We start from the raw sequence: 27,697 nt of genomic DNA on the forward strand, positions 1-27,697 counted from the left end.
GGGGTAAAAAATAAGTTGATTAGCAGGTCCCTGCTGTGCTACCTTAACACCCTAGTGACCACACAGAACACCCTAGCAACTGTCTAGAAACCACTCAAAACACCCTAGCAACCACCTGGCAATAACCAAGAAACACATTTACAACCAGCCAGAACACCCTAGCAACCGCCTGGCATAACAATTATGGCCTACATGGCTCTTCATAAATTTTGACTTGTAATGTACTCACCTGCACACACAATCACTGAAGTTTTGAATTAATGTGTTATTTTTTTATTATTTTTTTTTAATATCTGGGGCCCAAACCAGAGGCTGTGTCAACCAGGCCCAAGCCCTGTGGGAAGACTGAGTTTACCTGTAGTAATCACAGATGTGTACCTACTCAGATGCAGTGCGATCTGTTTGATGACTGTGGAGATGGAGGATCAGATGAACAGGACTGCAAAGCTCGTATGTTTTTGGAGTGATACCAAATATTTCCCAAGCATATTTAAGAAAACCAGCAATATTATCAGAATAAATGGATTCTCATGGATTGTGTGTATGCATGCTGTATCAAATGTGTTTGGTCGGAATTGAAGTCAAGATCTAAAAGCCAGGCTTTAAATAACTTTTGAATTTGGAAAGCCAAATTCCCAATGCGCTCTAAGTCCTCGTGGTGGCATAGTGTCTCGCCTCAATCCGGGTGGCGGAGGATGAATCTCAGTTGCCTAAAACCGTCAACCCGCGCATCTTATCGCATGGTTTGTTGAGCACGTTACTGTGGAGACATAGTGTATGGAGACATTGCATATGTGGAGGCTTCACGCTATTCTCTGCGGCATACACGCACAACTCGCCCCACTGAGAGCGAACCACATTATAGCCACCACGAGGAGGTTGCCGCATGTGACTCTACCCTCCCTAGCAACCGGGCCAATTTTGTTGCTTTGGAGACCTGGCAGGAGTCACTTAGCACGCCCTGGATTTGAACTTGCGGCACCAGGCCTACTTTTTTTTGCCTTTGTCTAAGCACCAAATTTAAAGAATCCCATCAATGTATGGGGCAGTAGGTGCATGTATGCAGTGTGTCACTTCAAAGCTCTCTCTCATTTCAGCTTCAAATGGAGACATATGTGGAAAGAGGATGAATCCATGTGGGGAGGATGCAGTGTGCAATCAGACAAACACAAATGCAATTTGCCACTGCAAACCAGGCTTTCAGAGAAACCTCAGAATTAGAAAGTGTGAAGGTACTGTCAGACTATCTTCTTGATTATTCATTAGAAAGGGGTGCTTTCAGATTTTTAAATTTAAAGGTGAAGTGTGCAATTTTTGCGCGACCACCGACAGCAGGCAGACTTTTCTGTTTATTTGAGTGACTCGCCTGGGCTGGACATAACAACATTAGCCCTGTCCCAAATAGCATTCCAAATGTGGTTTCATGGCCATTGCTCATGCTCTTCTGTGAGATCCATCCACGTTGCTCTACCGGCAGCGCTTTGCATCAGCAGCGTGAGAGACCTGGGTTCATATCCAAGTTGAAACCAGGAATCAATCGCATTTGCTTAATCAGTGGTGAGCGTGATTCAGAGGTTACACTTTTTCCTGTAACATTTCACTTTTACTTCACTATAGAGTCCTTAAAATATGCATTTCTTTTCACTGTATTACATCCTGTACATCTGAAAAGGAACTCACTCACAACTAGATTTTGGCGACCTCTCCAGGACATAAATGGTGCTCACACGTGCCTATAAGCCTTTCAACACTTACTGGGCCACTGGGGGCAGTGTTTTAAATTTCGGTAAGCATATACCGATATGTACTAAAGAAAAGTCAACCTACTCTTTCTGATTTCACTGTGAGATCAGGCTGCTCGATGCACACTTTGCAGATGTCTCACTAGAAGAGATCTCTCAGCAGACTATTACACAACAGTCCAAGTGGCAAATGAGGATTGGGAGGGCTGAGGTACAATTTGGGACAGTTCTTTAGCTCAAGAAATGCTGTGAGTTTGGGACAAGAGTACCTGTTTTCTGAAAAATGGCAGACTGGGGGAGTATTTTAACCTGCTGAAAATTTTTTGCATTTAATAGAGCATTTGTACTTGAAGGATTATGCACTCACATAGTGTTTTTGCTGAGAATAAAGAGTAAGAGAGATGCAGTGAGAAGAAATGCCTTTGAAATCTATCATGGTGAACATGATATGCTAATGCACAAAGTAGTAGTCCCCAGTAAGCACTATTCCATAACTAATTACTTTTTATCTTTTTTGATTTTCAGAGATCAATGAGTGCCTTCATTTTGGCACTTGCTCTCACTATTGCACAAATACAAAAGGATCCTACAAATGTACATGTGACAAAAATTATAAGGATATGAATGGCAGCTGCATAGCAAAAGGTAAGGATCTATATTTTCTATTGACTTGACGTTAGGCTTCAATTAATTTTTCTTGTGACAGTTTATTTTAGCATTTGAATCACTTAGGTAGCTCAACTCTGGGCTAGACATATGTTTAAACCATAAAAAACTGATGCAAGAGTAGTGCTGTTAATGAGTGTTTTTATGTTAATATGAGTGGTTGAACCATTGCATGTTGTAGTAATGTTAGTAGTGTTTTTTATTACAAATTGTACAATATGGTAATCTTAATGCAATACTAATATTAGTAATGTTAAAATATATGAATGTGTTGGAACTATTTAGCCTTAAGTAGTCTGTAATATATTGATTATCAATTACTGATTATTAATTGATTAAAATGAACATTGCTCTGTTAGGATGATTTATCTGTATCTGCAATTGTCAAACTGTTGTCTTAAACCGCAAATGGAATTTAGCCACTTTTCATTTTTTTTGCATATTAATAACTCAACGGGCAGGACCAGAAGATCGAGTGCTCTACATAGCTAATGACACTGAAATCCGAAGTTTTGTGTATCCATTTAACCAGAGCCATGGACACAAAGTACATGCTCGCATTGAGGAAAATGCCCGCATCATTGGGATGGATGCTCTGTATCACCAACAAAAGTTTATCTGGGCTACTCAGTTTAATCCCGGTGGTCTTTTTTACAAAGAAATCCTAAACAGGAGTCAAACTAAAACAAATGTTGGCATCATAGTAAGTATCATGAGTCTCGTGGGAAGTCAAAGTTCTCAAGAATATTTACGATTTAGTTTTTTATTTCCTAATTTGTATTTGTTCCTTTCCAAGTTGTTTTTTTTTATTATTTATTTATTTTCATTTATTTTTACATAGCCTAAATAACTATGTATAAAATGTTTACTTTAAAATAAATACAAAATACATTTCTGAAGTACTGCATTTTTTATTTATTTGTATATATTTTTTATTTTTTATAAACACAATATCTAGGTGGTCCTCAGTGTCACAGTCTTGATTTTCAATTTTTTTAAACATTTTATAAAATCATGGTTTATTTTTCCCCAAAGTTCGTTTTATTTCTTCCTATTCCGGTATAAAAGACAGACCATTATGTTGCAGTCTCTGAAATTTTGACCGCACTTATTTATTAATTATTTTCACTCTAAATGTTTTATCATACTTATGATTTTGATGATTCTGTGATGTCTTGACCCACTTTGGAATCAGCCTGTTATCTGGATGATTTTTGCAGTGCCCAGACTTCCGCAGGCCGAGAGATGTGTCAGCCGACTGGGTCACGGGAAATGTCTACTGGACAGACCACTCTAGGATGCACTGGTTCAGTTATTACACAGCTCACTGGACCAAGCTTAGATACTCTATAAATGTGGGCCAGCTCAAGGGACCCAATTGCACTCGTCTGATAACTGACATTGCAGGGGAGCCTTACGCCATCACTGTCAATCCAGTCAAAGGGTAGGGGCATGTTTCAGTACTGTTTGGGCTATAGTAATTAACCAACATTATCATTATATATGCCCCCAGAATGTCAACAAAAAATAAATTAATACAAAATTGAGAATCAACTCATAACACAGTAACTTTAAATGGATACATAGTATACTGTATATGCAAGGATGACCTTATCTTAAATTCATAACACTTTACAATAAGGTAGTATCCATTAACATTAACTAACAATGAACATTACTTTTACAACATTTATTAATATTGGTGAATCTTAATTTTTGCATGAACACATTCACTTTTTGTATTAAATGTATATGAAAACATTACTTAACGTGTTATCAACTAATATGAACTAACAATGAATAATTTAATTTTTATAAATTAACATTAACCAATATTAATTAATGAAAAATATATTGTTCTTGACACCTAATGCTTTTGCTAATGTTAACAAACCTTAGAAACGTATTGTAAAGTGTTACCCTTACATTTAAAAGAAATGTCTATAAAAGTCTGTACCTTAAAGAAATAGTTCACCCAAAAATTTAAATGTGCTGATAATTTACTCCCTCTCAGGCCATCCATGATGTATCTGAGTTTCTTACTTCATCAAAACAGAATTTGAGATTTTTAGGATTTCATTTAAGGCCTCCTCCTTTAAACAATGCAAGTGAATGTACTCTTGCATTGTATTTATTTGACGGTCCAAAATGCATATTTAGGGTGCATCAAAATAATCCACATGACAAATAAAGTTCTTCTGAACCCAAATGATTGATTATTTTTTAGAAACAAAACAATACTTATTTAAGTTTTGAATACAAATATTTGCTTCCATATATCTCTGATGCACGCTCATGAGAGGGATGTCGTGAGTTGATAAGATCATGCGTCACATGGAGGAGGAGGCAGGAAGTGTGTCATTATTTACAAGAGAAGGAGTGCTGTTCAAAAGTTTTATTGTCTTTGCTGTAGATTTGTATAAGTGTATTGTTCAAAATGGTCAAAACCTTGTCATTGTCATGCCTCCCTCATCACCTGATTTCTAGTTCACCGCACCTGCACTCAATTCACTCGCTCATCACTGCCTGCATAAATAACTCACCTTCACGCCACTTCACTGTCAAGTCTCACACAAAGGACTCTAGTTTGACCGTGCGCTCACCCAATGTTTATTTACCTGTCTGTATTTGCTCTTGATCTTCGGTGATATCTGTTTAGTGCTTACACTGCTGTTTCGCCTGTTACCTCTTCTTGAGTTTGTGAAGCTTCTTTTCTGTGTGATATCAGCTGTACCATTGATCTTACTGTGTAAATTCTGTAAATCCTGTGAATCTCAGTAAATGCTCTCGAACTTGGTTTCATTAACTAAAACTTGTGTAGCTTGAATTCCTGACAGTCATATAGCATATATATTTCTGCTAAAGAAAAAGCACAATTAGATAATGCAACGGCATTGCTCCGAAATAAAGTGTGGTTATTTACTTTAGAAATGTTTTTTTTATTATTATTTGTAAATTCTGTTTTTACATTGTTTTGGTTTGTGAACGCCACTTGGTCTGTGGTCTGTGCAAGTTTCTCTTGTAAACAATGATGCGCTTCCTGCCTCCTCCTCCACGTGACTCATGACCGTACCAACGAGTTTACATCATCCCTCATAAGCGCGTCACAGAGATGTACGGAAGCGAACATTTGTAGTTAAAAAGTATATTGTTTTGTTTCTAAAATAATCAATCGTTTTGGTTCAGAAGAGCTTTATTTGTCATGAGGATTATATTGATGCATTACATTCACTTGCATTGTTTAAAGGAGGCCTGAAATGAAATCCCAAAAATCTTAAATTCTGTTTTGATGAAGAAAGAAACTTAGATACATCTTGGATGGCCTCAAAGTAAATTATCTGCAAATTTTCATTTTTGGGTTAACTATTCCTTTAAGCCAGTGATTCTTAACCTTTTTGACTCCAAGGCCCCCATTGTGGGTGAAAATATTCGAAGGCCAACCCCCCCCCCCGTGTTGGCTATTCGATTATTTATATTATAAGATATATCTATTATAAGATTTTTGCTCTAATACTGCTACTGTAATGATGGCAAAACATGTTTTTCAGTTAAACTACTAGCCTCAAGAGATTAAAACTATTAATCATAAATGTTGTGATTCCAGAAATATAACTGTATATTCTTCATAAAAAGCAAGCTGTTGTTGTTACATTTTTAGCATTTTCAGTAAGTTGAATTATAATAATGATATTAAAATGTTTATATAATTATTATAATTCAACTTAATTGAAATCATTTTGAAATAATAGATCTTGAGGCCCCCCTGGAAGTGTGCTGAGGCCCCCTAGTTGTCCCGACCCCCTGGTTGTGAACCAGTGCCTTAAGCGATTTGGGCTGAATGAATGCGTAGATTCTCATTTTAAAAATTGTAAACACTAAAACTTCTCTGCAGTTATGTTAATGTTGTCAATTATTAAAAGAATATTATGATGAAAGTAAAGCTTTGTCTTGTTTCAGGATGATGTATTGGTCAGTAATAGGCGATCACTCACACATAGAAGAAAGTACAATGGATGGCTCTATGCGTCGGGTGCTTTTGGACAAGAACCTTAGGAGACCCACAGGTATGTTCCCATATTTGAACACTTTCCTTTGGGCCCTCGGCTGTTTTCTTTAGTGTACAAAATGTAATAAATGGGAGATTGTTGTTATGGTTCTTTGTAAAAGGGACGAGGTCAAGGTCGGAATGCATTTTTATAGAACCTTGTAGATCTATTATCCTGTTTTGAAGAAAATTGGTATATCACAGCACTTTTGTCATTTTTTAAATTGTAAAATAAGTTTTAGGGGGAACAGAGGGAATGTTTTAGATGCACTGCCTTTAGGTACACCTGCAGGCATGTTCCTCAGGGACATGCTAAGTACAGCTACATTTTAGCATGGCCTCCTTTATAGAGGCCAATATGACACCTCCAGTGCAGCTTTTGGAATCCATCATCTCAAGAAAAGGAACAAAATAGCAACATCTGTGTCTTTTATCAAAAGAGGAAATAAAATGAGTCAAGTAATGCAAGCTCAGAGAAATCTGTGGCAAAATTATGCTGAATTTATATCAGGAATAGCAAAAGGACATGGATCTGAAGCTTTCATGCTGTATAATTCCACATTTCAACAAGGGTTCCAGGAATTACTCTTATGCTGTCTCAAACTGATATGACTTTCTTCTGTGGAACAAAAACAAAGATATTTTCATCCATCCATTCATCTTCGACCGCTTATGTGGGACCGGGTCATGGTGGCAGCAGACTAAGCAAAGTAGCCCATACATCTTTTTCTCTGACCACATCCTCCTGCTTATCCTGGGGGATCCCGTGGCATTCCCAGGCCAGCTGAGCGATATAATCCCTCCAGTGTGTTCTGGATCTTCCCCTGGACCTCCTCCCAGCTGGACATGCCCTAAATACCTCCACAGGAAGGCAACGAAGAGGCATCCTAATCAGATGCCCAAACCACCTCAACTAGCTCCTTTCAACGCAGAGGAGCAGCAGTTCAGCTCCGAGCCCCTTTCGGATGTCAGACTTTGCACCCTATCCCTTAAGGCCCAAACATACTCTATGCAAGAACGTGAACGCAGACGCACCTTGCTACGCTTGCATTGTGAAACGTGTCTGCGCTCAATTCATAATGCAACGCAAGTATGCGCTGCATTCTCAGAATTGCCGCAGTGGGCGCTAGAGCGGATTGTCATGGTGAACTCGGGCAGCAATTTGAGTTGAATCTTTAAAAATATATATATATATATATACGACATTTCATCAAACAAACTTGTATTTTCTCTGTCTCTCCCCAATCCTCAACTATAGACTCATCTACCACATCTGGGCTGCATCCAAAAAACGTATGCAGCTGACTTGCTGACAACTGTTTTGAATGAATGGAACTCTTAAGGAACTTTTCTCTGAACAGTTTGAAAAGCACCTTGTTTTCATCTTGACTCCATATATAGCCTCCGAAGGCAGAATTTTCCTGGTTTCGGACATGAAACTATAAAATACAGGTTTCGTACACAGCACCAGTTTTGTGATCATGCCTAAAAAATCTATTGCCCTCTTGAGGTCTGAGGTTTGTAATGCAAGAGCGCACGTAATGTATTTACAATGGGACCACACGATGGCCATGCATTGGGCAAGCGCTTGCATCTGACACCCTACGAAGTAAGCACATTTTGGCCACACGTATTCGTGATCTTATTATTTTGGTCACTACCCAAAGCTCATGACCATAGGTGAAGGTTGGAACGTACACCGACTGGTAAATTGAGAGCTTTGCCTTCAGGCTCAGCTACTTCTAAACCACCATGGTCCGGTACATCGACCGCATTACTGCAGATGTTGCACCGATCTGCCAGTTGATCTCATGCTCCAACTTTCTCTCACTCATGAACCAGATCCTGAGATGCTTGAACTCCTTCACTTGGGCCAGCTGTTCTCTCCCTACCTGAAGAGAGCAATCTACCCTTTTACAGCAGATGTTTTAGATGGCAAGATATTTTCATAGATACTGTATATCATGTGTTCATATCCATGCAATACAAGTCCATGGGGTCCAATACTTCCAAGCTCCCAAAAGGACATAAAGGCAGCATAGAGGTTATCCATAAATCTCAAATGGTGAAATGTATGTCTTAAGCGATACGATTGGTTTGGGTTTTTCACTGTAAATTGTTTACATCCTTGGCATGACCATAATTTAAAGCTTGTGTTTGATAATGTACAGTGCAATGCATGAGTCAAGCACTAGGAAGTGTAATCAAGAGTGAAGAAGTGTTACTATTTAAATTGAACTCTTTACTGTATATTCATTAGAATACATCTGCATTCTCCTTGGTGCAATAATGATTTGAAGCATATGTGCGCATGCACCACGTGAAGGCAAGATTCAAATCATGATCGCTCTTAGGAGTCAGCAGATGTATTTAAATTAATATAAATAGTTAACTATTTAAACAGTAAATAGTTCAATTTAGAACCATATTTGTCAAAGGAACACTATGGTTTTCCTAATGAATCATATTGGGACATTTTGGGCTCATCCCTTTATGTTGTCGTTTGATTCAACTTTTGGGAGTACACTTGTATAAGCTAACATACATGGTCAAAAACAGTTTTGGGTCTTTTATTTTCTTTATTACTCTTGTTCTTCATTCAACCTAACAAGCAAGGTTCTATTTTCCACCAAAAGTAAAGCTATTGTTTTAAACCAAAGAACCCTAATTTGTTGCTATTTTAAAACCATTTCTTTAGTCATATTACAGTCTCACGGAACCTAGATGAATCAAACCTTCTTAGGCTACATTCACACCGCAGCTGAATGTGGATCTAGTTCTGTTAGATCTGTTATCGTATTGAATCTGACATTTTCAAATCTGATCTGGGCCACTTTCACATGTGGAAATAGATCAGATGCATATCTTATTTTTTCCAATATGTCTTCTAGTGATGTACCTGAAACTGAATACCCTATTTTGAAAGGCACTAATCATTAAAAATGATTTCATCCAAATAATATAAAAAAATTATATTTGTTTGACTGATAATCCAAGTAACACAAGCGTAAAGCAACATTGAAAAATGTACATATTCTAAATTACAATTAATTTATGAATCTGTGCAGACAATATTTCTAAAGTGTAAACCTTATGAATGAATATACGCACCATGTGAATTCAGATCAGATGGGTGTGGACTTTTTACTTCTTAAAATGTCTATGCTAATGTGTCACACGTTTCACACATGATTCCCATGTAGTTATTTATAGCCTTAACCTGAGCGTGATGTTAAATTCCTGACCTTCCGTGTCAACGATGTAGACAGCCTCAAGCCATGCCTTGCGTCACGTCAACGGACGCGCCCGGTGTAGGTAGTTGGTCAGCATCATAGACATTCATGACATTTAAAATATTAATGAATAGAACTGTTTACTTAAATTTTTGATTGGGTCCAATAGTGTTTCTAACTGCCCCATATTCTTCAGTGACAATTCCTTCAGCTGCGGTGTGATCGTAACCTTAGACATCTCTCAGTCCACAATGTTCATGTCCATTTTCAAATATGTGAAAAAAACACCACTTTTAGAATTTTCTGTCCAACACTGTTAAAAAAAATAATAATTATGTTGTTTTTATAACAAAACAAAAAAACAACTGGCAGCTGAGGTTAAATCACCATAGAAATTACAGAAGGGCACATGATGACATGAAGTTCATCAATTGTGGTCCTTTCAGGGGCAATGAATAAGAAGAAACATAACTATTCCCATAAAATATTATGAAATGTAATGGGCCATGCATGGAATTCTGGGAATGGCCAATTGCTGTTTTTTACTGTCATTTTATCAATAATTTACTGAAAAAATTACATGCACTCTCTTGTTAAACAATATCAATTTTAACTGTTAATTATATGGGAAAATCATACTTTTTCCAAATAAAAAATGCATCTTTTCTTTTCTTTACAGTAAAGGTCTTGTTGTCATTCTGTAAAATAAATCTCTTCCTGTCATTTATCTCTAGGATTGGCGATCGATTACTTCAGCCAGCGTGTGTATTGGGCTGATGCCGAGCTCTCTGTCATTGGCAGTGTACGATTCGATGGCTCAGACCCATTGGTGGTAATCGATGGCAAGCAAGGTGAGAAGAACAATTGAAAGAGAAACTGATAAATAATTGATTTGTTCCTTTAGTTTATACACTTTAAAATGTCTTTTTAAGTATATGTGTGTGCGTATATTAATGCTGATGTTTTCTTCGAAGACTTACCATAAATTTCCATTTAGATTGATGTAAAAATGTCAGTTTTCTAATGTCTTTACATCACTTCATCCCTGCACAGGAATATCACAACCATACAGAATAGACATTTTTGAGGATTATATTTATGGAACAGGACTGAAAAATGAAGTTTTCAGAATACACAAATATGGCAAGAAACCTATTGAACCTCTTGATCTGGGAATTGAAAAAACAACTAATGTCCTGATCTCCCATCGGTTCAAGCAACAGGATGGTAAGAGAACACTTTTAATCCAAATGTTTTCTACTTATTGCTGTTTCCTCTGAACAAGGAGAATAAAAAATATATATATACTTTCAAATCTTCAGGGGTTATGTGTATAGGTCCTAAGAGAATTGTGATATAGATTTGGACCTTCCACTTTGTCAGAGTTTCTGTAAAATAATTGTTTTGGAAGATTTTGAAGGTCAGAATATCATCCTCCATCATCTGATCTAAACAGCTCCATAAACAATATTTGGAGGCAGTTTTGATGTGCTTGTCTTAGTGAAAGCAACAGTCCAAGTTCATTTTACTGTAATTCACCAGTGTCATGTTTACAGCTACATTTTCCTGGAACAATGAAATGTACATGTATCTATTTTCACTTAAAGATAACACCAGGTTTTTTTAGTAATGTCCTCTGCACCTCATTGAGATTTATAAAACATTTTGAACAAAAATGATTACAGATCAACAGTGATGCATCATGCTCTGTTCCGAAACCTAGTGAGATGTCTTGCGTACAACTGCCTACATAGGCAGATGTGTTCTAAGGCAGCATCCTAACTGAAATAGAACCTTAAAAGTGACTGATTTGGAATGCTCTATTTAGGCAGCAACTCTACCCGCAAGAAAAATAGTGCTCCTTGTGTGAATCACATGGGAGACTCAACTTGCTATTGTTTTCAGTTTAGTGCAACATAGCATTAGATACTCTTAAGAAGCATACATACGTTTCACAAACAAATATTGAGTGCAATAGCCCATTTTATTTAGTTTGACTGAATGAATGCTTTTCAGCATTGGATGATATATATTTCTAATTAACATTTCTCTCATCTCAACTGCAATTATGAATATACTGTATGTTTTCACTGAGCTCTGTGCAATGCATTCTTGGATTGCTTTGTCTTCGAAGGATACATACAATGTTGCCTTATGGAGTGTCCACACAGGATGCTTTCTTGCATTCAAAAACAGCTAGATGCAGTGCAGTGGAACAAATCATGGGTTTCTGAAGACGTGTTTTTCAACTTAAATGTTGTGTTCAAGGCTAAAAATGTGACAAAGAAGTAAAAAGCATTGGAATGGCCTTCGTGAAATGGTTGTGCTTATGTCTAGGTTTTGGACAGAGCATTAATGACTTCTCATAAGATGTCCTTCTCTGCTGCGGATCTTGGTTGCTATTTATTTATTCAGGTTGTGTTTATGACCTTGCAACCTTAAAAAAATATTTCTGTTGTGGTGGGTTTGAGGTTAGGGGCAGCTGAGCCAGTCCCCACTGACTCATTAAAGTCAGAGATCTAGTCTGGTGGAGAGACTTGCATTGCCAGCAAAAAGCTAAGAGTTTGAGGTTTGGTGTCCTCAGCAAACAATGACAACTGATACAGATGTACTCCCTTATACTCATGACATTCTTGAGCTACAACTTTCAAATATGCAACTTTTGAGGCGGCAGTTTGATGGAATGCTTTGAGAAAATAAATGATTGAAAGCAAAACGTTACAAACGTCAAATCACAGTGGCATGTTTTCATGGCGTGGCTAGCTGTAGTTGGTGGCGAAAAGAGCTTTAAAAAACATTACAAAGGACACACACAGCATCCTATTTAATTGCCCATGAACACTACTTCAACAATCGCTCAGTTAATACAATAAAAATACAATTTACCTGAGTGGTAGTCTCATGCCGATATTAAACTTAAGTACAGAATATTTTTATCTTACCTTGATTATACCTTCCAAAAGTGTTAATCTATTTAATGAAATTATTGACAAAATTGATAGTTGACAGAGGTTTTTTATGATTCTGTCATCAATAGTGAAGATTAGTGAAAAAAAGACACATCGTTATGATAATTAAATTACTTTAATTAAAACATACTGTTGACAAAGATATAGAAAAAAATATTATTTCAGGAGCTAGACAGTTACCTAGACATTTATATTTTGTTTATGTTGATAAATGCACATATGTTGATTATTTTCTGTGTTTGATACATGTTTACATTAAATTAAAATATATAAACATTTATTTATGCTTGGTCATTTATAGTTTGACACATCATTTAGCACATCAAGGCCAACTAAAATAAATGAAGATGACATGTCAAAATATTGAAATATAAAATTTGAAAAAAATATTTTCATCAAAAGAAAAAAAAAAAACTTAAGACTAAAATTGTGTTTTATCATCTTCATATCCAGTGGTCAATCCCTGTCTAAGGATGAGCTGTGATTTTATGTGCTTGCTCAGTCCGACCGGGGCCAGTTGCACGTGTCCAGAGGGGAAGACCTTTGTCAATGGCTCCTGTATTGACCCCAGTACCTCAGGTTTGAAACTCCACTTGATAGATGCTCACTTTGCTCTGTTCTTTTCAGCATTCTCAGCTGTTATCTTGTGATTTTGGAGGACCATGTTAATTCCATGTCTTTGCAAAAACAAAAAAATGTAAAAAAAATATATAATATATAATAAATATATATATATATATATATATATATATATATATATATATGTGTGTGTGTGTGTGTATATGTATGAATAACACATGTGTTTCTTCGAATTAATATATTTCAATATGATATAGGTGAGCTGTGTCGACCAGCCTGTGAGAATGGGGGACGGTGCATAGCCAATGAAAAAGGAGACTGGCGCTGTTACTGTTGGCCCAGTTTCTCTGGGGAACGATGTGAAGTCAACCACTGTACGGATTACTGCTTAAATGGAGGCACATGCACAGGCTCGCCTATTGGTAAGAAACTCAATCAGCCTTGTGTAAGCAGGACTTTTATAGGAAAATTTAAAAGGTTTTGATCTAACATAAGATTAACCCCTATCTACTGCATTGGTCAAGCTAAAAATGTTTTCCTCTTGAATATATGTAATTCAATAATGTATAGTTATTATTTATAGTGAAATAACTGCAAACCAGCATTTGGTCCCAAAATAGCTTGCCCCTATTGTGATTTCTTAATTTAGGCTACATTTGCAACCCTGTTAATCATTCTATATACAGTATATACAGTACGTGTTGTCAATTTTGATATTTATTGCTAGAAAATTAACAAAATAACAGATCAGGATTTTAAACTACATAACATTTTTTCCCAAATATAGGTAACAACATTGCAAAAATTGCAAGCCTCATGTAAAATAAATAGAAAATAGCATATATCATATAATATTTAACAGGACCCTCTAAGGTTGACAATCAGCATGTTGTTCTAATTAGTAGGCTACTTATGATTAACATGGCAGTTACTACATGCAGCTACTGTGAAATTATATCAGGTACTCAGCAGTTTCATACATTTTTATCTTCTAAAGGTATAAGACACCTGCCACTGAAAATGAGAGGCATGTGTGCCAGTGATAAAGGTTATAATGTGTAATTGTTCAGGACTGCGTGTGGGCTCTAATTTGTTTGATAACATACCATTGATCTTTTTTAATAATGCATTAATTTCAAGCCAAGCGCTTTTGTCCCAACTGTTGAAACAAGATTGCTGATGACAGAATGAGCTTAGTGTTTGTGTCTGCACCTCAATTAGATTTAGTCAAGAGTGTCATATAACAGCCTCATCTATCGTAATCAATCAAATGACTTGGTGACGTGCACAGATCTTAGCAAGGGCAGGGGCGAAAGGACATGGACATTTACATTTGTGAACGAAGGGGGCGGGGGCATATGCCCCTGTAGCCCCCTTTTCTGTGCACATCTGTGAATTGACTGATGAGACACACAAGAAAGCAATTATACCAAGAGTTTATGCCTCTCAAGTTTGACTTTTTCTTAACTTTTTCTTGTGATTGTTTATGGCCGAGTGAGTTGCAATTTCCAATATTAAAAGATGAATATGATTGGTTACACCAGTAAACCTATAAACTAACAAAAGACAGGATTGCTTTGCTCAGAACTGTAAATTTAACTGTGTATTATGTTGCTTAATTTATGTTGGGTTATTTTTTTCTGTGTCCACAATAAAGCTTTGGATGCAAACCAAGTCCCATTGGATGTCAGAGTTTGGTCCGTTTGGTCTCTGAAGCTTGATGTTTTCAAAAATTGGTGTGCTAGCAATCTGGAATAACTTGCAAACGTTAACCACTTATTATGAAGTATTATTTGCCTATTAAAGAATGATGTATTTCTCAATGCTGCTTGTCTCAACTGAAATTGAGACATGCTGGGGAAGGGGTGGGGGGTGTAATTGAACTCAGGTTTGGACAAACAAAATTTAACCAAGTGTGATAATATCCACTATTTATTTGTACGTTTTGGTACATGAACTGGCACCTATTTTAATATATTTTTTAATCTTTGAAGACTTTCCAATACTGAAAACTTCAGAATGTAACTGATAGAAACCCAAGACTGATGCTCCCATACTATATATCTATCCACTCCAATCATAGGGAAACCCACTTGCCGCTGTGCAACAGGCTTCACTGGTCCTAACTGTGAGAGGCGGGTTTGTGATAATCACTGTCTGAACGGAGGCACGTGTGACGTAAGCTCTGGAAACCAGCCCATGTGTCGCTGCTTGGCAGAGTACACGGGTGACCGCTGTCTCTATCGTAAGTATGACTGACTATAGGGGTTTGCTTATAACCTACAAAATTATAGTCAGAAACTACATTATAACTCATCAACTGATTACAAACTGATGCATTCCACTGCAATGCCCTATTAATTCAATATCATCATAATTCATGTTGCTTTTTTTAATAATTTAAGTACCAAGTAGAACAGAACGAAAATGTGGAGAAAAATATACAATCTCCAGAGAGAGCCATTATGTTTTTTTTATTTTTATATATATATATAAGACAAATTACTAATTTGTGGTTAATGGAACAATTGTGTTTTACTCTCCACAAGTGGCAGCAATAATAAAAGCAAATAGTAGACTAGACTTAAAAGGGCATTTGCCAGCATTTGAACGATTTCTGCCCAAAGAGGCTTCTAAATGCAGCTGTAAAACCTTGAGGTGTTTCTGTGCTTTGCTGATAAACTATTTCCTCTTTAGCCTTTGTTATTATAATATGTTGCGAAACAATTTAATCTGAGCACCAGTTATGCATTTTCAGTGCTGTGCACCCAAGGGCTGACACATTTTCAAACTGGTACCAGTAGATATTTGATGTGGATAATTACGTCTCATTAAAGCTTTGTAAAATTCCAATTAAACTTGAACATTATGCTAAGGAAATTTGGCCCATATCATAATTAGGGACATTTCTTGTGACCCCCACCGCCCCCTTTCCTTTACAGACATCTGTCATCACTATTGTGTCCATTCCAAAGCTTGCACGCTCTCCAGCTCTGGACATGTTGAGTGTGTGTGCCCAGCTCGCTATGAAGGGATCAAGTGTGATACTGACAAGTGCCTGCGTTGCCATGGAGCACCGTGTATCATTAATGGAGATAAAGGAGATGTGGCTTGCAAGTTAGTTGACTGTTTTTAATAACATTCTTGTTTTATTTTTTTGGACTAGGCTAATTAAAGGCCTTTAAATGCTAAAGCTCATCCTTGCCCTATTCAAAATATAGTTGTCTTTATATAAAGAAGATTTAGAGGTGAAGTGTATAATGTCTGTAGCACTAGCATCACCAAATGGAAAAACTGGTTTCCTGAACAATATTAGTCATAACAGATAAAGCAACCCTAAACTAATGCCATTGGTTGAGTCAATGTTACTCTACTGTAACTGGGTTTCCATCCAAATGATTAGCTTTTTTTTTATTCACATTTAGAAATATTAAACATTAGTCATTGAGTGTTTCCAACACTACATCACATGCATTATTTTGAGGGAGTCCCCCTTGTCATTTGCATTACTGTAGCAGTTGTACATTGTTTAATTAAAGGAATAGTTCACCCAAAAATGTAAATTCTCTTACCATTTCTTACCATTTCTTACCATTATCCATCCCATATGTGTATGACTTTTTTTCTTTTGCAGAACACAAAGATTTTTTGGAGAATATCTCAGCTCTTTAGATCATGTAAGTGATAGTGGCCAGAACTCTGAAGGTCCAAATATCACATAAAGGCACAAATAAATGCTGAGAGGTTTTTTATTTTTTGGTGAACTATCCCTTTAAATGCTGCCAGGAGATGCAGCAGAATGAGTGTAATATCTCATTTAATGAGTGCTAAAATGGCTGCTATGCCCATACTCTGCAAGCCTCTGTATACCTAGGAGCCCACACTTTAATCTGTTCTGGCAGATTTTGAGGAACCACTTTAATGACCAGCTGTGGGTTAAACACTTATGGATGTCAAAGGCTATGTGTGCCAAGATCAGACCTTTCATTGGCCCAGTCACATCGATCTATCACACACCTACCAACAAGTGTTTTGCCATCACACTTTATGTCCACAAATGTACATGACAGGTTTTAAGAATGAGCTGTTTGTTTCTATTACCTCTATACGCGTTTTGTTTATGCACATATCAAGTGCTTCCAGTCAGGTTTTCTTAAGTGTAAATTTAAAATCTGCATGAAACCCAGCATATGTGGGGCTGGGCAGATTGGGATACACAAACAAACATAACAATGTTTTAAATGCCACAGAGTTAGTGTTTACACTTTTAGGGGAAAATCATTCTACGAATGGCTCACTTAACGTATCTGCATTTTAAGCTGGGACAGCAGAAAGTATTTTAATATCAAAAATTATTATACACATCACCTTTAATGGCAAGCAGATGCCTTAAAAGTGGCTGTTTAAAATGGCTAAATATAGCTAAATATAATTATATGTTTCAGCAAGGATAAAGTTTCAGCAAGGATGGTGACATTCCATCCATCCATCCATCCATCGTCAACCGCTTATCCTGTGTACAGGGTCGCGGGGGGCTGGAGCCTATCCCAGCTGATGGTGACATTCATATAGTTTATAATGACTCAAAGCCTAATTTATGTAATTTATATATCCATCTTATTTTTCAGCAAAACTAGGGCACCGCCATTAGCAACATTGAATATGGACTACTTCCGGTATAAGCCTCTTTCATGCTAATTTAGCCTTGCAAAAATACTAAGCTTCAGTAAACTTAAAAAAAACATTGTCGTATGGACTATGCTGCTTTATATTACAGGCTTGCAAAGAATGTTGACATATTATTGTCGTTAATTACGATTTTCATAAACTCATTGGTTTTGAGTGCATATATTTTTACCGTTTATCACATTTTGCCATCGTTTAATCACACACTGTTGCACAGGCCGAATGAATGAAATCAGGCGCTAACACGGACAGTCCTCCTCGCCATCTGACATGCCTCCACAAACTTTACACAACCAGCAGCGTGAAGATAGATGCTGGGAAAATGCTGTTTCAACATTCTTTGCACCAAAACGTCTTGGTTACTGACGTAACCTCCGTTCCCTCCGTTCCCTGATAGAGGGAATGAGACGTTGTGTCGATGTAGTGACACTAGGGGTCTCTCTTGAGAACCTTGGTTACCTCTTAACTTTGAGAAAAGGCCAATGAGAATTGGCGAACAGAATTTGCATGCCCCTCCCCCGGACGTACGGGTATAAAAGGAGGGAGGCGCGCATCTGTTCAGACAGGTTTTGAGCTGAGGAGCCAATAGTAAGGTCCCGGCCATTTCAGCGACTTAGTACAGTGTTGTGGCAAGAGGGACACAACGTCTCGTTCCCTCCATCAGGGAACAGAGGTTACGACAGTAACAGAGTAACCTAGACGTTCCCCTTCTGTCACTCACTCAACGTTGTGTCGATGTAGCGACAATTGGGGTCCCTATTTAAAAAGGCCACAACACTGAATGTGTTACGTGGACTGCTGGTGCAGGTGCAAGCAAGCTGTTGCGTGCGAAAATAGCATCAGGTTGCACGTAACCTTCCCCAACACCCCAAGAGATGTCATATAGTTCCCCACATCCCTGAGGGAGGGAAAAGACATAACTAGCCTGAGAGAAGGACACGCCAGCCACAGCATTTTCTTTCTTTTCTGTGTCAGCATCTTGAACGGGAGTCTGTGTAAGGCCCGGTTCAGAACTTGTGGGTCCAAGATTGGCCGCAACCCACCTCCTTTCTTGGGTACGATGACGTAAGGGCTGTAGAAACCCTTCTCCATCTCAGCTGGACGAAACAGGCTCTATCGCGTCCTTGCGCAGAAGGGTTGCAATCTCAGCACGCAGGGTGGAGGTACCGAGTTTATGCGGACACCGTTAAAACGGGGCGGGCACCAGGCGAGCTGAATCGTGTAGCCGAGTTGGATGGTCTTGGCCAGCCACTGCGACGGGATGGAAAGCGTAAGATCACGTATGACGTGATGGGGCCTCGCGGCAGGGAGGAGCAGGCAACTTTGGGGAGCTTTGCTTCGTCCCGACGTGGTTATGCTGAGGAGAGGCTCAAAGCACTTACCTTGCACAGTGTACCCTGCCTGGGGCTGGTAGGTGGAGGTTCTGTAGTGACGATCTCTGGACTCGTCACCACCTGCCAGCCTGAGGTGCGGGTGTGGTGCAGTTGGGCAAGTGAAGGCGTAGGGTCCGCGTTCATGGGGGCCTCATTGGCCTTTTCTCAAAGATATGAGGTAAGCGAGGCTCTCAAAAGAGACCCCTAGTGTCACTACATCAACACAATGTCGCGTGAGTGACAGAAGGGGAACTGCATATTGTTTCATCTTGGAAAAATAATAAACAAATTTTACTCTGTTCTTGTCAGAGAGCATTCCCAATTTCTTAGTGATGCATACTAAACAAACACACACAGATCTTGCATTCAGCATGGCTTATGAAACACCACCTTTGGAAATAAATAAAGGCATCATCGGAGGTTATGCAGGTACATAAGAATGGGAGTTTACATGGAGACTAGAAAGACTGCATAATCACAATCTCGGTAAATAAAGCAGACTTTAGCTGCTGTCTCTTCAATACAGCAACACATAGCAACATCCTGTGGTTGTGTGATAGTTTATCAGCCTAGACAACTAACTCTGGTATTATAACCTTCTAGTTATTTACACTGCAGTCAATTGCAATTGCAAATGCAGCCGCTGCTTACTTCCATGTGGTAAAATAAGGTGGATAGGTTAGCCAACAAAGTTCAAACCATTCACATTGAAATGACTCCTCGGTTCATACAGCAATCACAATTTCTTGCTCATCCAATTTGTTCTCTTTCTGCCAGCTGTACTAGTGGTCGAATTGCATCCAGCTGCCAGTTATGTGATGGCTACTGCTATAACGGAGGCACCTGTCATCTGGACCCTGACACCAGCCTGCCCTTTTGCCAGTAAGTAATGACTAAGTGCCCCCTTTTGTCCAAAATGGTGCAGAGCCTCGGAAGCTTTACCATTCTTTTTTGAAAAGTTGCACAGATGTCAGAGACTCATAAGTTTTCCATCAATGGACCCAAATTATCTCAGCATGGGGCTCAACACTGGCACACAGTTTGAGAGACATAAATAGCACTGCACAATAATTAGGCCAAGCTCTTGTTTGCCTCAAAAGCCTGTATTTGGTTAAAAGTCAAATTACATAAAGACTTTAACTAATCTGTTTTTTCTTTATTAAAATAAGGTTGATTTTTTAAAAATATATTATTATTGCTCAATGCGGTGTACAGTACATGCATGTGACTTTTGGTTTGAATTTCTGATTGTAACTACTAAATATATAGGTGAAATTGACATGAATGGCCAGGACTTTAACACAAAGATTTTTGCATTGCGGTATAGCATAGTAGATAGCATCGCAGAGATTGTCCCATCCAAATTTCTGCCATGCATTGTTTATTCTCTGGATGCCTTTATTGTGTTGTACAACTTGATGTATAAAGATAAACATAAGCTCAGTCTCTTCTTTTAATTTTGTGCTGCACCACCCTGCTGCTGTGGTCAAAGAGGGGGTCAAAAGTTAGTGGCAAACACTGTCAAAGCTGGAATTGTTTGAAATTTGAGCTTAGCATTACAAAACCTGTGCGCAATATGGCTCTGGGAGTGTGTTTTTATATATATATATATATATATATATATATATATATATATATATATATATATATATAAACTATCCACTATAACTTCACACTTTGCTTCAACGTCAATGCATTGGGAAACATTAGCACAAATCATGTAAAATTGTCTTGAGAAATCAGGAAACTATGGTCATTTTATCAGTGGTACTTGCTTAAGCAAGCATCAGTATTACTCTTGCTCAGAGCCGTCTGTAAGTACTGTAGGTTAAGAATATAAACAAAGCCCTTGCCCTAAGTATGAAACTTTGGCACGTAGCAAGTAATCACCCTAGCAATCACTCAGAACACATTAGCAACCACATAGCAACACTGTGAAGCTAAACGCAGTTTTAAAGGAAAAGATACTGTTTAAAAAAAAAAAATAAATAAATAAAAAAATTAAATAAAAATTGCACTTAATGTGACGTAGAGAGAAGTGACGGAAAGCAACGGAAACAGCGGAGAGTTTACGGAAGTAAAACCTGTTAGTGGATGCGAGCAGAGAAAACTGAGTGCAGAAAGAAGGATAAGATATCATTATCCAGTGGCACAAGTGTCTTCTATGTGGAGAAGCATTCGGGCTTAAAGACTGTGAGTGAAATGCGGAAAGAAAGGGAAAGCGCAACCAGCGAACGGTCATCCCAGGGACGCTGATGGTAGGATCAAACACTCTCTAGTCGGGAAAGGGTTGATTATCTCTCTAATCTGTGCTATTTGAAGACAATCATGGACTATTTAGAAATGAATTGATCATATTGTGAAACATTAGCGTTTGGAGGCAATGTACATATTGTTCGTGTGTGTTTACACTAAGTAACAGTGAACTGTGAGCACATTGTTTCAGTTTGTTAACTTAATGTTTATTAGGCTTATTATGCTTAAACATATTATGCTTATTATGTTTAGACTTAGAAATAAGTGAATGTTGAGACAGTTGTGCATAAGAATATTTTATTCACATAGTATTTTGTCTATATTTAAGTAAATGTTAATAGTAATGCTAGTGTTTATTTTTTGTTTCTTTAAGGTTATCAACCTATCAAAATGTATCAAAATTTAACAAAATCTAACAAAAGCTAATAAAGTCCAACAAAAGCTAAGAAGAGTTAACAAGTAAGAAAGATTCATCTAAGTGGTTAAGAAAGCAACTTAACAAGCAACTTAACAAGCAAATTCAAGAAAGAAGCTAAAAGAACAAACTGATGTGATTGTCTGGATTTGTGTACCACTGAATTGAATTGAAACAGAGTTTAATTGGACTATCTGAACTTTGAATCTGACTACTGTTCAATCTGTTATGGAATCTTTTGAAAAATGAATACAAGTCGTGGAAAATCCATTTGGAGTTGTTCCGTGTGTCCTTTTGAATGACTGATGCTCATTTTCGAGTTAGAGGCAGATGCTGATGCGTAAAATTCCCTGGATAACTCGACAGTTGATAACCATTTCTGACAGTCAGCATAGCAGCAGTGGACATTTACACTCGTGGCAGCGCATAGTAGCTGGACTCATACAGTGTATGAGAGGATCGAGTTTGGTGAAGTTCACGGAAAGACTGTTAACACGAAGAAAGTGTTAAGTGGATCATCCAAAAATGGCTGAGGATGCGGTTGGAAAGCCGATCGGGCAGCTCAAGAAAGAAAGAACTTCTGCAAAGATCAGTTTTACCAGACAAGCTAACTTCCTCTGCAGAGAAGTGCACAGGTTGGTGGAGGTAGAGCTCAGGGAAGAATTTGAGAAGCTCTCATCCATTGCTAGGAAAGTCTTTGAGACCAACGATGACTATAAGTTTGGGCTGCTGGCTGAGGCGGAAGATGGTCAAGATGTTGGCAAAGAGGCAGCACTTTTAGTGCAGCAGGAAGCTGACTTTAGGAGGACAGCAGAGTATTGTGACTTGAAATTCGAGGAAGTCAAGGAGATTGTTCAGGATAATCTCTGGTCAAGATATGGTCACAATGAGGTGTCAGCCGCAGTCTTCACGGGCGGAGGAAGCCTGCAATCGCAGTAGCAAACATACTCATCGAAAGTGACGGGTATGAGAACTATGAAGTACAAATAAACTTTCTCATAAGGCTTATCCAGGAAGCAGGAGGAGCTTTATCAAATTGGGAGAAATGGACCCCTGAGATTGAGAGGAAAGACTTGGAAAGTCGTGTAAGGAAGCTGAAAGTGACTAGTAATGAACTTGAAGCAAGAAAAGGTGAGTTTGCCAGGGCGCGGAGAGTTGCGGAGGACGCGCTGGCCACGAGGTACAGTGCGAGGGCATCATTAGATGCAGGAGCACCCGCTGTTCAGACCAGGCCTATAGTGAGGATTAAACCAACAAGTTTACCAAAGTTCAGTGGGAACAAAAGAGACTTCTATCGTTGGAAAAGTGATTGGGAGAGCCTTCAGAAACAAGGAGAGCCAACTGGGTCGGCTGAAGTTAAAAAAATCCAGCTACTGGATTTTTAGTGTAGATGACAAAATTACAAGAGATCTCAGACTGTCCTCATACAATACTGCTGAAGACATATTTAGAGTGTTTACGAATCGATATGGCAATAAAACCACAATCGCCTTGGAAATCGTCGAGGAACTGGAAAGATTTCCTGCTGTAAGGGGGAACCAGCCACGAAAGGTGATCGAGTTGATCCAGATGGTGGAGAAAGCCCTTACAGATCTCGCTGACCTTGGGGACACTGGAGCGATAAAGAACCCACTTGTAGTTAAGTCCATAGAGAGTAAGTTACCTGAGTTCATAAAGAGGGATTGGCTAGTCCTGATAACAGACCCAAGAAGTGGCATCACATCAGAGAACCACTTCGACGCACTCCTAAAATTCCTGAAAAGAGAGGAAGAGATACTAGAAAAACTTGAGCAGCTCAAAGTCACCGAGAAAGTGGAAAGACCAGAGAGGAAGTTCGAAAGAAGTCATGCTTTTACCAAGGCAACAAAGGGAGTCTCATCTGAGGGCGCATGCATTGTGTGCAGGGCTGAGAAGCACGGAGGCAAGATTTTCTTCTGGAAAAAGTTCAAAGAGCTGAAACTGATTGAGAAAAAGGCAGTCGTGAGAAAGCTGGGAGTATGCATAAGGTGCCTGGGATACCATGTGGACAGTAGCAGGTGCAGGGACACATATCTCTGCAGGAACAACGATTGCAGAGCAGGAGTCTCAGCAGACCACCACTACCTTCTCTGCCCAAAGGTAGAGCTCAAGCCTGAGCATGAGAGCAAGATTACCACCAGAGAAGGTAAGAAAAGTGGTAGATTAACTGTAGAGCAAGAGGAATTCCTATCTGAGCTTTCTCCAAATTTAGCGGAAAAATGCAGAAAAGCATTTACCAACAGAGCCAAAATAGGAAGATCCGGTAAGAACCAGCTGGGACTGTTGGAGGAAGGTGGATTGCGAGAACTACCTGTCATCATGATGCTAGTAGAGGTAACGGCAAATGCAGGGCAGAAGATTGGGACTCTGGTCCATTTGGCATCGGACACAAACTACATTACCCATGAAGCTGCTGACAGGCTCAAGCTGAGAGGTGAGGAGATCACTCTAGTAGTTCACGGAGTTGGAAAGGTGGCCATTCGAGTTGGCACCAAGAGATACCTTCTCAGAATCAGAGTTAAGACCCCCAAGGGTATGGAAAAGGCCCACCAATTGGTCTGTTATGGACTAGAGGAGATCGCTAAAGTGCACAAAGGTGTGAGCCCAGAGCAACTGAAGGAATTCTTCCCAGAGGTAGACCTAGCAGAACTGAAGAGACCTGAAAAAATTGAACTTCTCCTCAGTCACCGGGAAGGAAGGCTTGCTCCGCAAAGAGTAAGGATTGTCGGAGATCTTGTCTTGTGGGACAGCCCATTGGGAAAGATGGTGGGTGGAGCTCATCCAGATCTGTTTGAAGCTGTGGATATGACTGCGTACGAGTCAAAGACACACTTCGCCCGGTCCATGAGAACAGCTGCAGTCAGGTATGAGGAAGTCCTCGGAAGGTTGAATCTCTGAGTACCTCTGAGGGACCCCAGAGAAGCAAATTAGTCAGGGCTGAAACGAAAAACTCACTTGCAGGCGAACGAGAATTCCTTAAGTGGTGGAGCTGGGATAGTATTGGAGCTGCCTGTGAGCCGAAATGTGGAGGTTGTCGCTGTGGAAACTGTCAGCCTGGAGGAAAGGAGATGACCCTAGCAGAGGAGAAAGAACTCGAGATCATAAGAAGGGGTCTCACCTATGTACAGGTGGATTCTCACAGCAAGTCTCCCCATTGGGATGCAAAGTATCCCTGGATCCAAGACCCTGCTTCTCTCCCATATAATAGGAGTGGAGTGGAGGCAACCTTCCTAAGAACAGAGAAGCAACTCAGAAGAGTGCCTGAGTGGCAAAGTGTCTATGCAGCTCAAGTCCATGATATGGTGAAGAGGGGTGCCGCAATAAAGCTCACCAAAGAAGCCATTGACAGGTGGAACGGCCCAGTCTGGTACGTAAGTCATCTGGTAGCACCAAACCCACATTCAGTCACCACTCCGGCACGCCTCAGTATGGAACAGTAGCCAGAAGTTCAAAGGACTGAGCATGAACGACCTCCTATTGAAGGGACCTGACGTGCTGAACCCTATAAGAGCTGTTTTGCTTAGGTTTAGAAAAGGAGTGTTTGGTGCCTTGGGAGACATTAGGAAGATGTATAATTCGGTGTGGTTGGAGGAACAAGAAGTACACCTCCATAGATTCCTCTGGAGAGATGCACAAACGGAGGAAATAGGAGAGTATGCTATCACCAGGGTAAACATTGGGGATCGCCCTGCTGGGTGTATCGCACAGCTGGCCATGCGAGAAACGGCTGGATTATTAGCGTTTACTCATCTAAAAGAGGAGCGTAGAGTCCTGGAAGAAGATAGCTATGTAGATGACATCCTCACGTCACATAATGACCAGGAGAAACTGACCAGGATAATTAGTGGACTCAAAGAGATCCTGAAGGCAGGTGGATTTATGCTTAAACCATGAGTCAGGTCTGAGCAAAGTGGGAGGACAGAAACCCAAGGACAAACCTGCGAGGGAATGGGCCCTACCCCTGAGGATGAGGCTATCAGACTCCCCTGGAGGATAAGCTTTATGCCATGACCTCGATCAACTTCTCGAAAAGGAAAAAGAAGATGCGGACAGAGGAGGATCTCCTCGAGAGGGAAGTAAGGTCGAAAACACCAAACCCTTTGACCAGGAGACATCTACTAAGTCAAGTAGCTGGACTCTACGACCCAATTGGTCTCGTCACGCCAGCAAAGCAGAAAGGGGCAATTCTCGTCAGAAAAGCGTTCCAAGAGGCAGGAGGTAGGAGTTTGACCCGGCAGACATGGGACAAGGCGCTCTCTGAGAGCCTTCGGGAGGAAGCCATCAGGTTGTTTGAGGAATATGTACGACTCCATAAAGTCAAGTTCCACAGAAGTCTCACACCAGCTGGTTGGATAGGAAAACCATGGGGAGTCATGTTCTCAGATGGAAGTGACAGAACCTACGGAGCTGTGCTGTATCTCAGATGGGACACGAGTCAAGGAGTGGATGTTAGACTAGTCGAATCCAAAGCTAAGTTGACTCCACTGGAACAAAAGGGAGACGCTGTGAAAGCTGAGATCTGTGGCGCAGTCTTCGCTACACGCCTCAGAGGATACTTTGAGAGGCACGGGAGAACTGAGGTTGAGCGGTGGTTCCACTTTGTGGATAGTCAGACAGTATTGGGAGCCATCCAACGTGACAGTTATGGATACAAAACCTTCTTTGCAAATAGGATCGGAGAAATACAGAAGAAAGGAGCAGTCAGCGACTGGTGGTGGATTCCAGAGAATCTCAACATTGCAGACATTATTACAAGAGGAGGTGCTCCTGAAGATCTTGACAAAGATTCTGTATGGCAGAAGGGGCCACAGTTCCTCAGAAGTTCAGTAGAGGAATGGCCCAAGAAATCGGCTGGTGAAATCGCAGCTGACGCCAGAGAGAACATCAACAAGCTCCAAAGGAAGGCTTTCTCGGCAGTGCTGACAAGAGCTCAAATGAGGAAAGGCCTTAGCAAGAAGGAAGGGGCGGACCCTGAAGGAGTAAGTCCAAGGAGCGAGAATGACCTTGCTGACATCGTCTCTAACCCAGGAGTCCATGTGAAGGAAGGAGTGAAACTCGAGAAGCCCTCTCCAGTGGGAATGCTAAGTAACCTGGTTACCAAGAATCTAGTTGATGTGGAAAGATTCAGCAGCTTAACCAGGCTGGTCAGAGTCATTGGCTGGATATGGCGAGGTGTAAGGAAGTGGCTTGAGATAAGGAGCGGGAGTATGAAGCAAGAGGGACTAACATCAAGTAATGAGATCAGACAAACTGTGTTGACTGTAAAGGAGCAAGAAGATGCCCTAAAGGGACTATTTCTCGCAGCTCAGGAGAATGTGACCTTTCCAGACACAACGCTTAGTCGACTGGCTGTGTACAAAGAAGAGGACTCAGGGCTTCTAGTGTGTGGTGGAAGAGTCCAAATCTTCAGCAAAGATGGGATCGCAGTCCCAATACTACCCTATGAGGCAAGGATATCCACACTACTGGCTCATGAGGCGCATAACGCAAACCATGAAGAGATCGCCGGGACTCTCCTTAGGACAAGGAAACGAGCATGGATAATGAAGGGACGGAGACTAATCAAGAAGGTAGTAGACAGCTGTGTGATCTGTAGAAAGGCAAGAGCAAGCAAATGTCTACAGATCATGGGCGACCTCCCACCCGAAAGGACAAGACCAGCTGCGCCCTTTGAGTTTACAACCTTAGATCTGTTCGGTCCCTACGAGGTGAAGG

General features: G+C 39.7%; 1 protein-coding gene across 1 annotated transcript in view; it reads left to right on the top strand.

The window, feature by feature from the left end:
- The window catches only part of LOC127658763 (low-density lipoprotein receptor-related protein 1B-like), a 471,292-nt gene that overhangs the window by 429,968 nt on the left and 13,627 nt on the right, over positions 1-27,697 (top strand). The window contains exons 73-85 of the mRNA XM_052148252.1: positions 310-450; positions 1,098-1,232; positions 2,268-2,387; positions 2,870-3,111; positions 3,629-3,852; positions 6,366-6,472; positions 10,421-10,537; positions 10,740-10,913; positions 13,109-13,234; positions 13,492-13,656; positions 15,318-15,479; positions 16,177-16,351; positions 20,071-20,175. Of these exons, the coding sequence (XP_052004212.1) occupies positions 310-450; positions 1,098-1,232; positions 2,268-2,387; positions 2,870-3,111; positions 3,629-3,852; positions 6,366-6,472; positions 10,421-10,537; positions 10,740-10,913; positions 13,109-13,234; positions 13,492-13,656; positions 15,318-15,479; positions 16,177-16,351; positions 20,071-20,175 (1,993 nt within the window). The remainder of the gene's footprint in view (positions 1-309; positions 451-1,097; positions 1,233-2,267; positions 2,388-2,869; positions 3,112-3,628; positions 3,853-6,365; positions 6,473-10,420; positions 10,538-10,739; positions 10,914-13,108; positions 13,235-13,491; positions 13,657-15,317; positions 15,480-16,176; positions 16,352-20,070; positions 20,176-27,697) is intronic.

Source organism: Xyrauchen texanus, chromosome 18 (genome assembly GCF_025860055.1).
Source record: "Xyrauchen texanus isolate HMW12.3.18 chromosome 18, RBS_HiC_50CHRs, whole genome shotgun sequence".
Lineage (NCBI taxonomy): Eukaryota > Metazoa > Chordata > Actinopteri > Cypriniformes > Catostomidae > Xyrauchen > Xyrauchen texanus.